Genomic DNA, 9,552 nt, shown 5'->3' on the forward strand with positions numbered 1-9,552 from the left:
AGTGACAGAGATTTATCTGGGTCTGAAAGCTCTGTGAATTTAAAAAACAAAATAATGGACGTCTAAAATCTTCTTGTCCTAGATAAAAAAAAAAACAGAATTATATAAATTCTTACACAGCACTCATATCCACACTGATGAATGGACAGAACTAATTAAAACAATGCTTAAGCACCTATAATAAAATAATACACCCATTTATAATTATGTTTACTTATAATATTTTATGCTATTATTTTTACATAATATTTAAACAATACAATGTACCTAGTACTAATCTATCGTACCCAATGTTACTTTGTACAAACATTTAAGTGTTATAACTTTATACGACAACTGACTGTACATTTTATCTTTGCTAATTTTGGTCAAGTTTTACATGATAAAATAATTGAAAACTTGCATTTATAAAATAAACATTATATGACGAGAAACAAGATTGAACATAAATTACGAGACACAAAAAAGTAACCAAATCTGAATAGATTAACTCAAATTAATAACATTTTCACGAGAGGAATGAGAATTATATTCGTCTTATTGGTGCTATTGGTCATTCAGCTATAGACTATCATCACTCTTCAATAAAAAGCCACTTGTTATGACATTACAAGTGCATACTTCACCTGATAATTACCACATTACGTAATAAAACGAGTGCAAACATTCAGGGATAGACACTATCCCACTAAGCTAAAGGTATAAGAAAGTTTACATCATTCTGAAATAATATCATTCACTCCTAGTATACGAAACAAACACGTGCACTTAGTAGTGGAGCACCCTGTTCAGGTGGCACCTGCAACAAAAGATGTACATGATATTAAGTGATAAATTGTAGTTTTAACAATATAAAATTAAAATTCAATACGAAACGGCATTAAAACAATCACCCCCCCAACAACTTTTAAATCGGCCCAACTGATTTATATCAAACTGTCTGAGAATACTCCCACGTAATTCACCTTTAATATAAAACAAAACTAAATTGACAAGTCTCAATCCGTTCGGGACTTCGGGAGCCATCATAAAGGCTTCGACGAATATTTTTGTGAAATTCTATGAAATGTTATAAAATATCAACCGCAATATTATAACTAGAAAGGTTCCCAGGAGATTTTTTTTAATATAGGCGATAGCAACTTACCACGCAGCTGCTAGTACTTCCGCGGGTAGTCGCGTGGCGGCGGCGCGTAGCGGTCGGGGTAGGGCACGCCGGGCGGCGGCGGCTGGTACTGCGGCGCGTAGCGCGCCTCGTAGCCGCCGTAGCGAGTCTCACCCGCCGCCCACGCCTCACCGCCTCCCCCACCACCGTTGCTGCCTGGTGATACAAATATCTATTTAGTATTTTGTGATACCTACATTACCATAGCTTTGGGTGCTGTTCACAATACTATTCTAATGAAAGGTATAATACTTGAACAGCTTAATGATTAAAAAGATCTCAAGTTTACTTGAGGGTCTGCAAAAGTGGAAGCAAATTGAAGGTACCCTAGTATACAGTTCCCATCTGTATACTAGGGTACCTTCAATTTTTGTACATAAAAATATTAAATTAAATAAAGCTGAAAAAGAAGTTATATCAGTTTTACCTTTGGAGGCGGGCGCGGCGTCTGGGTAGCGGCTGGAGGCGTTCCAGCTGCGAGACTCCGGCTTGCCCGGCGGAGAGGCGCGGTATGAGCGAGTGTCGCGGGACTCGTACGAGCGGCTGGAAAGGATACTACAATATGACAACGGTGCACGTAACAGTGAGCAAGAAAAATTAGTGCTGCTTGCTCTGTGTTTTTTATTTCAATATTTTGTTTCGTAGGAAGGCATTAATAAGGTCTAATGTTTAGTACAAACCTTGGCTCCTTTGGCCTTGTACCAGGAGGCATAGGTTGTCGCGAGTCTTCGCTCGTTCCACCGTTACTTGAGTATTTCATGTTGGCAGCTGTTAAAAAAAAAAGTAATTATTACCTACGACATAGGTTTTTTTTTATAAGTTACAAGTTTGTACGGTAACTATAATGTAATGAAATAAAAAAAATATATATGACTTAAACCTATGTAATAATAGTATGGTCTGTACTGACAGGAGACATGTCTGGGGTAGTCGCGCTTGTAGTCGCGGTCGCGGTCCCGCTTGTCGGCGCCGCGCTCGTAGTTGGCGGCCAGGTCGAAGCGCGGCGGCGGCGGGGCCTCGAACTGCCCGCGGCTCGACGACTGCCGGACATGTACATGTACACACAGTTATTTTGAGTGAGGGCGTTCCAAAAAACACTTACAGTACAAATAAAAACTTGGTGAAATGGTGAGGTTAATACATTTTTTTTCAATTTTTACCTAAGACAACATAATTAACATAACATGTCATATTCACTGTTTGCTGTTGAACACTGACATAATGGTGAAACGACAAGTTTAAATGAAAATAATTTGCTTTTAAAGTTACCATGACCTGTAAGGAACTGGGCTACACAATGATCAATCTCTATCCAAGTCCTGTCTAGCCGCTCATGAACGGACGGAAAAAACTGGTAGAGGTGACGGCCCTTAACGTTCCTACAGGTTCCTATGGGATATTATTGTAGGTCTTTTGATGTTGCTGCCGTTGAGTATAAACTAGACAAGTGAGCGTGTGTGTGGTACATACGAGTGCAGGCGGCGGGGCCCGCTTGTGCCTGGCGTCGCGCTCGTAGGCGGGCTCTGGCGGCGGGCTGCCCGCCTTGCGGTACGCGCCGCCCTCGTAGCCGCGCTTGCGCCGCTCCTCCTCCAGCCTGCACACAACATGCACGGGCAATACGTAAAACTGCTACTAACATAAAACAGACTTCTGAATAAAATGGAAACTTGCCAAAGGGAATAATAGTTAACTGCAATTTCGAGACCGCTAATGAGTCATCATTGCAACGATTTTTGCGCGCAAAGACAACTCATACTCAGAATAGTATTTCACGCAATTACCACTTGTCATTAACATCATCACCATCATCACACATCATCATTAACTCATCATTTGCAAAGAAAAATCTCACAACAGTTGCAAAATCTTGAATTAGCTAAAATATTTATATTTGTGTTATAACTAAAAAAAAATCTACAAAAATGTGTTGTTTTACCTTAATTGAGCGCGCTTTAGTTCTAGCCTTTCCAGTTCTAGTTTCTCTCGCTCCAATCTGTGTCGCTCGCGTTCTAAGCGAAGAAGTTCGTTCTTCTCACGCTCAATTTTTTCTCTGTGAATATGAAAATACATAATTATGGTATAGAGGAAGCATTCATATTGTATGATTTATATTTAGTTCATTGGTAATGTCAGTTGGCTTGGACTTGGCTCAAATATATAGTACATTATGTATTTTATTATGAGGTTGACAGGACATTTAGGAAACACGTGTTGTAATGTGTTATGTCGTTATTGATGCAGTTTATACATGAGTGGCGGTGGGCGTACCTCTCGGCGCGCAGCTTCTCCCGCTCGAGCGCGAGGCGCACCTTCTCCTGGCGCTGGCGCCGCTCGCGCTCGCGCAGGTCGAGCTCGGCGGCGCGGCGGCGGCGCTCCTCCTCGCGCGCGGCGCGGGAGCGCTCGCGCGCGCGCGCCACGTCGCGCTCCTTCTGCAAGCCGAACAACTTGTTATCACAGGTGTAACTAACAAACTAGCGTGCCTGTTCGCCGTCCACGTTCTTCTTTGGATATATGGACAGTCCGGATTTTTTTTGCTGTTTCAATCATTTCCTTTAGTTGTTTGAGGCCACCGACGATGATCTTATCAACTCAAAATAAAGTGCATTAAAATGCACGTTTTATAAACTGCAAACAACAATAATGACGGTAGTGGAACTTACCCAGATTTTAGAAAACGAGAGAACCTCCCTAGGGGAACGCCGACGCTCTCGACTTCTAGTGCTTCGTCTGACGCGTTCCTAGAATGATACACCAAACAATAAAAAACATTTTCAACCTGAAACCACATCAGTTTTTATTACTACATATATAGTATACAGTTTTATGAATTACTACAAACAAATAAGTTAAGAAAATGCGTTATTTATCTTACCTTGTCAGAGCGATGTGACTTTTCCCGCGTGCGTGATGTCGACCTGGTACTTTCTGCGCCTGATAATTCACTGTCCTTCTTCGGTTTAACATCCCCATTATTTTCAATACCTTCTTTACTTTCCTTAAAAGTGTAGAATTTTGAATTAGTTATTAATTTGCTTTCCATTTTGTTTTCAAACCCATGAAGGATTTGAAAATGATAATATCTAGAAATATTTTAATTACCTCATTATCTTTCTGTTCTTCCTTTCGTTCTTTACTGGAGCGTCGCTCAGAGCGGGTCGGTTGTCGTCGTGATGACGATTCCGACTCAGACTTAGCCTTCTCAACAGAGATCATACGTCCATGTAATTCTGGTAAACGAAAAGAAAATAGAATATTTAAGTAACTTTAAGTCAGCTATAATTATGCTTTATTAGAAAACCAGTATCCTTGATAGCCATATTTTCATTGTAAGAAAGTAGACAAAAGCTCACCAGTTCTATGTAAGTTCTTAATACAGTTTTCAGCATCCTGAGCACTTGCCATGGTCACATAGCCATAGCATCGAGATCCAGGTGTCCTAGCATTAGTCACCACTTTAGCTCCAATTACCTAAAAATATTAAGTAATACATATTATTAAACACATGAGATTATGAAAGCAAAATTATACAAGTCAATAATAATATTTTAGATATTTTGTAATGTTTGTAAATACAAATTACCTTTCCATGTTTACTGCACAGCTGCTTCAAGTCCTTAGCTCTGGTGTCTCCAGAAAGACCACTGACCCAAAGGTTTCTAGCTCCACCTTCCTTACTTTCATCCTTTTTCTCTTTTTTGTCACTATCAGCTTCCTTGTCTTTTTCATCTAAAAAATAAACAAATAAGCACATTGTTAAGAGTGCTACTAAAATATATTTTTTGTTTATGACTGATATTTCTAGATCTTGAAAATAAATATTACGTATTTAGTAATATTGCATTAAAAATACATTTAAAAATATTACCTTTGTCTTCTTTGTCATGTTTTTCACCCTCAGTACTGAAAAATATGTAAAGGATTATTCAACAATAAAATTGTAAGATTCTTTCAAATCACGATATACATGTTTGGAATATGAAACATATCATTAGCACAGGTTCCAAGAGTGCAAGTTTGAAGTGACAAAAATGTTTTAGAAATCCCGTCGTAACACTCGATCATCTACAAAGTTTTGCACCATAACTCCACCGCATCAAAACACGAAGGCAATTAGCTCCACGACGTCACACGTTGCGTTGGACACTATCGATGTTCAGGGGCGGCAGCAACAGCAACAGCGATCGCAGACGACGGCACGGGCGCCAGCACGACGCGTGGAGATCCTCTCGGTGACAAGTGCAGCTAGCGCGCTCAAAGCTAGGCGACAGCGACCACGGCAGATGGTATCATTAGCTGTGTTGGTGCTCCGTTGTTGTTGAATCCGTAGACCTCCGACAGATTGGTGCAAAACTTTGTAGTGATAACGAAAAAGTAATAGTGGATGGCGAAATAATCGGAGTAGTTATAGATGCGCGTGGGCGGCGTGACGGCGGCCGTTCGACGTTCACCAACCTAGTGGCGGGGACTTCGGCGTTTACTTGATGTGTGTCGTCGGCAGGCTCGTCGTCGCCGTTCGCCGCAGTGTCGGCAGGCGCAGACTTGTCGCTCGCCGGCTCGGCCTGCTCCTCCTCCGCCGCGTCATCTACGTCAGTGCCACATACGTCAGCTGAGCCAGCGCAGGTCGCTCGCCGAAACACGGGAGCGGCCCACCCTGTCTCTTCGCAATCTTGACTCGAAGCAATGCAGTTATTCTTGACAGTTTTCAAACTTGTTTGATGTTTACACAAAAAATCCTGACCTGAAAACTTGATTGGACATTAGCACCATCATCTGGATATGGAGCAGCATAGCAGCTATGAGCTACTATGTCCATAGTAAAGCATACATAACTGTAGGACACTGCAGTGGTGTACTGTGTAACTGGACATACCCGGCCACATAAATAATTTAAAACACCATATCATTGTAATGAAAGCCACCTCAGTTTGTGTTCATTTCAGTGGTATTCTTGCCAAATCGAAATACACTGCCATCTGTTGTTCTCTTTCTATAATTTTTTACTTATTCTGTTTTGCAGTTGTTTCTATCACGGTGTTCACAGTTCACTCTATCAATTTCTTCAGGGGTGCATAATTTTCCTCTCTTGTTTACCGCAGCAATGTTATTTCTTAGGTTTGCATATCATACATTGCAACATTATTGATATTATCTTTTTAATTCACAAATTGACAAATTATTTATAGTTAGGACATTGTTCATCAAAATTTACAATCATCTATTTTCATGAATGTCATTTACTGCTATATATTAATCATCACTATATTCACTGGCCGGCTTTATCATACTAGTTGTCTATTTACAAAATAATAATACAAAATTAAATCTAAGCTTACCTTTTTTGGTAATCTTTGTATGATTTTCAGCCTGAAAGAAACAAATGGCATTTGTTATTTACTTCTACAGGGATTATGTATACTATACACATAATTTTTCCTTATCTTGGCATAACTCCAGAAACTACATGTTACGGAAATCAATCTGACATATAATAATTTTCTCTCAAGGTTTTTCACATGTTTATATTTTTCACAAGTAGTTAAAAATGTTAGCAAAACATTGATTATTAGAAAATAATATACTCTACTTATGAGTAATAAATATATTTCAATATTCCTACTAAAATACAAATAAATACATAGATTGTAACATATATTATGATGTATATACAATGAATCTAATCTACTTCCATCATGAAACCGTTGGATAATTTCGCGGCTTGTGAAGGCAGTTTGACTGTAACACTGAAGAAATAAAAACGTACCTCCTCATTTAGTAGTTCATCATCACCCAGATCTAAATTGATGCTGTCCTCAGCATCTGTGTTGTTCTCAGTTTTATGGTCATCATCATTCCTTTCTTTGTCAATACAGGTTTTTTTAGGCTGACTGGCTTCAGGTTCATCTTTAGATTCCCTTTTTCTATTTACTTTCTCGCTTTCCTCAACATCCATGTTGCCTTCGGATTTGGGGCTGGATTTGATCTTTTTCGCCTCTGGCTGCTCAGTTTCCTCCTCTTCACCAGCATCATCTTGTACGATCATATCCTCCATGGTCGGAGTATCCTCTGGCTCTTGCTCCACCGTACTTTCAGACCGTCTTGTCCTTTTAGAAGGCGTTTTCGTTTCTACAGTGAACTCAAACTTGAAAGTAGCTGGGTCATGTCCTTCTTCTTCCAAATGCTAAAAAAATATTGCATTTTATTTGGTTTTATCAAAGCTAGTAACGATGTAGTTTCTTACACGTCACAATATAATTTACCTTAGACAAACGTTGTATGAGCACACCGCGAACGCCGCTTTTATCTAGGTTGCGTTTCTCTAATTCTGCACGTAAATCGATTACCCTGAGATCGTTCAGTAAACGCTTTTTATCCGACATTGCCCGATGTTATTTTAAGACAGTTTCTAATAATAACCACTATCTTATTTTATATATTCACTAATTTATGAAAATATTCCCACCACACATAAATGACGACCTCGATTTGATAAGATGGCGGAGTTGGAATAGACAATGGAAACAACACAGATTAAACATTTTTAAGTACCATAAACAAACCCACATTACGCCGGCTACGAAATTCACAAAAAGAGTATTTTTGTAATTTTTTATCATATTGTGAGTGCTCAAGCAGATCATAAACGAAAAGGGTATTGCACATGCCGTGTAATATTCATATCACATAACGCCAGTCAGGGTTCTTAACTGCATACTGATCATAATTACAACATATCATCTGTTAACATGGATACTGTGAAAAAAAGCAATAAAGTATTGAGTAATGAGTATGGACTGTGGTCAATATTTAACGCGTTCCTAAAATAAAAATCTATGTCAAAATTACTCATTCGCATATCAAAAGTCCAAATAGTCACGTGAGGAATCGTAAAAACAGTGTTGCCAATTACAATAAGCTTGTCCGGCTGGTCGAGGGTGAGATGTTGGATCAGCTGAACTGAATGTCAATTGTCATATTTGTCATGGCGAAATACGAAATTCGTCAACACAAAGTTTAGCAAGAAGGCTGTTGTGTTTTTGAAAGGAAAGGGGAAAAAAGCTACAAGACAGAGAATTTGTCAGCATTTTAGTTAACTGATTCATATTCGTTCACCACCATGAGTCTGGGTACTGCACAAGGTAAACAACAACTACAACTCTAAGTTTTAATAAATGTTCTGTGAAGATTTATAGTTTAAACATGTTTTGTACTTTTAGATGCAAATGCGCCTTCAGTTGCAGAAGCAAATGAATTGCTTGATAAGATCGTTTTAAAACAATTGCATTTGATGGAAGAAAAAATGCGATGTGAATTAAATATAGAGTCTAGCATTAAGAATGGAAGTATACACCTTGCAAAGTCGCGTTATATAATGGGCCAGAGCGCTGTAAGCACAGCACGACTACCCACGGAGAGCAGTGCGGACTTCTCTGCATCTACAGTATGTGAAACTGTGGAAGAGGATGGCATTAAACAGATCAAGGTGATTGAAAATGACGCTGAGAATACTGTTAACCCTCTCCGCTGGTTTGGAGTCCTGGTCCCGCAGAATATGCACAAGGCACAAAACATATTCCAAAATACTATCAACTTTATTGTTGAGTGTGTTAATGTTCAAGTTCAATTGCAGACAAATCTAAAATATATAGGTATGTTGAGACAGTATATAAATTCAGTAAATTAAATTCCATTGCTTTTATATTCTTAGCCTTATTGTTACACTGTTCCTCTTCTATACTGTACAATTGTTAGTATAATTAAGACTTGAGATAACTTAATCTGGTATTATTTGTACCCTAGAGGGATATTCTTATAGAAATTAAACAAGTAATGTTTGAATTATCATTTATTTATATTCATCAGTGTAATGATCACTAGGTGTCATGTCATTGTTAATTGTACTGTAATAAGCAACATTTACTTAATTGGTTTAATCACAACATAGTGAAAGGCCTTTCTAGGATGAGGAATGCATTGTGATCATGTATTGTGTTAATCAATGGCACTTTCAAATTACATGTAAACAAGTATTTATTTATTGATAACATTATAAATATAGCTTTATTGGTGTCACATACTTGTTACAATATTAATAATTACTATTTTCACGATCATAAAAATCATATTATCTAGGAACTTCTATGCTGTTTTATGACACTGAACAATTTAAATAACATTAAAATTCTTTGAAATATATTAAGAATTGTAGTTGTTTTTTATGCTATTTACCCAATACATACATACAAATGGAATGCTTCCTGAAGTTAATCCATTATAATACCTGCATTTTACCTGTATAAATATTTCTGATGAATATATTCTGCTATTAACAATTTTAAATAAATAACAATGATTCTATCGTACTAAGGTAGGGAGCATATTTGCAAGGC

The 9,552-nt window shown here is 38.2% G+C and overlaps 2 protein-coding genes across 4 annotated transcripts; one reads left to right on the forward strand and one right to left on the reverse strand.

Moving 5' to 3' along the window:
* Positions 1-193: 193 nt before the first annotated feature.
* Positions 194-7,681, reverse strand: LOC113499331 (SAFB-like transcription modulator). 3 transcript variants are annotated; one of them, XM_026879766.1, is made up of 18 exons: positions 7,423-7,681; positions 6,927-7,343; positions 6,499-6,529; positions 5,618-5,747; positions 5,031-5,065; positions 4,746-4,891; positions 4,516-4,633; positions 4,265-4,392; positions 4,038-4,160; positions 3,826-3,903; positions 3,434-3,594; positions 3,102-3,215; positions 2,636-2,759; positions 2,076-2,205; positions 1,846-1,933; positions 1,593-1,708; positions 1,148-1,321; positions 194-799 (listed from the first exon to the last, which is right to left on the reverse strand). In XM_026879766.1, the coding sequence occupies exons 1-17, from the start codon at positions 7,540-7,542 to the stop codon at positions 1,158-1,160; spliced, it is 2,223 nt and encodes a 740-aa protein (XP_026735567.1). In that variant the 5' UTR covers positions 7,543-7,681; the 3' UTR covers positions 194-799; positions 1,148-1,157. The 3 variants fall into 3 exon arrangements, with proteins under 3 accessions (XP_026735567.1, XP_026735566.1, XP_026735565.1); XM_026879765.1 differs by having other exon boundaries at positions 2,076-2,214; XM_026879764.1 differs by having other exon boundaries at positions 2,076-2,220.
* Positions 7,682-8,078: 397 nt separating this feature from the next.
* On the forward strand, positions 8,079-9,365 carry LOC113499338 (coiled-coil domain-containing protein 115). The gene is made up of 2 exons (XM_026879775.1): positions 8,079-8,301; positions 8,380-9,365. Exons 1-2 carry the CDS (start codon positions 8,280-8,282, stop codon positions 8,844-8,846), a joined length of 489 nt encoding a protein of 162 aa, XP_026735576.1. The 5' UTR covers positions 8,079-8,279; the 3' UTR covers positions 8,847-9,365.
* The last annotated feature ends 187 nt before the right edge of the window (positions 9,366-9,552 follow it).

Source organism: Trichoplusia ni, chromosome 12 (assembly GCF_003590095.1).
Source record: "Trichoplusia ni isolate ovarian cell line Hi5 chromosome 12, tn1, whole genome shotgun sequence".
In the NCBI taxonomy this organism is placed as follows: Eukaryota; Metazoa; Arthropoda; class Insecta; order Lepidoptera; family Noctuidae; genus Trichoplusia; species Trichoplusia ni.

Bases quoted from the DNA above. Each gene is read 5' to 3' on its own strand.
- LOC113499331 (XM_026879764.1), bottom strand. From the start codon at position 7,542: ATGTCGGATAAAAAGCGTTTACTGAACGATCTCAGGGTAATCGATTTA. The intron at 4,892-5,030 runs GTAATATTTTTA...TTTATTTTTTAG, and splicing joins ACATGACAAAGAAGACAAAG to ATGAAAAAGACAAGGAAGCT. The intron at 3,595-3,825 runs GTAAGTTCCACT...TTCGGCTTGCAG, and splicing joins TCTCGTTTTCTAAAATCTGG to AAGGAGCGCGACGTGGCGCG.
- LOC113499338 (XM_026879775.1), top strand. From the start codon at position 8,280: ATGAGTCTGGGTACTGCACAAG. The intron at 8,302-8,379 runs GTAAACAACAAC...TTGTACTTTTAG, and splicing joins GAGTCTGGGTACTGCACAAG to ATGCAAATGCGCCTTCAGTT.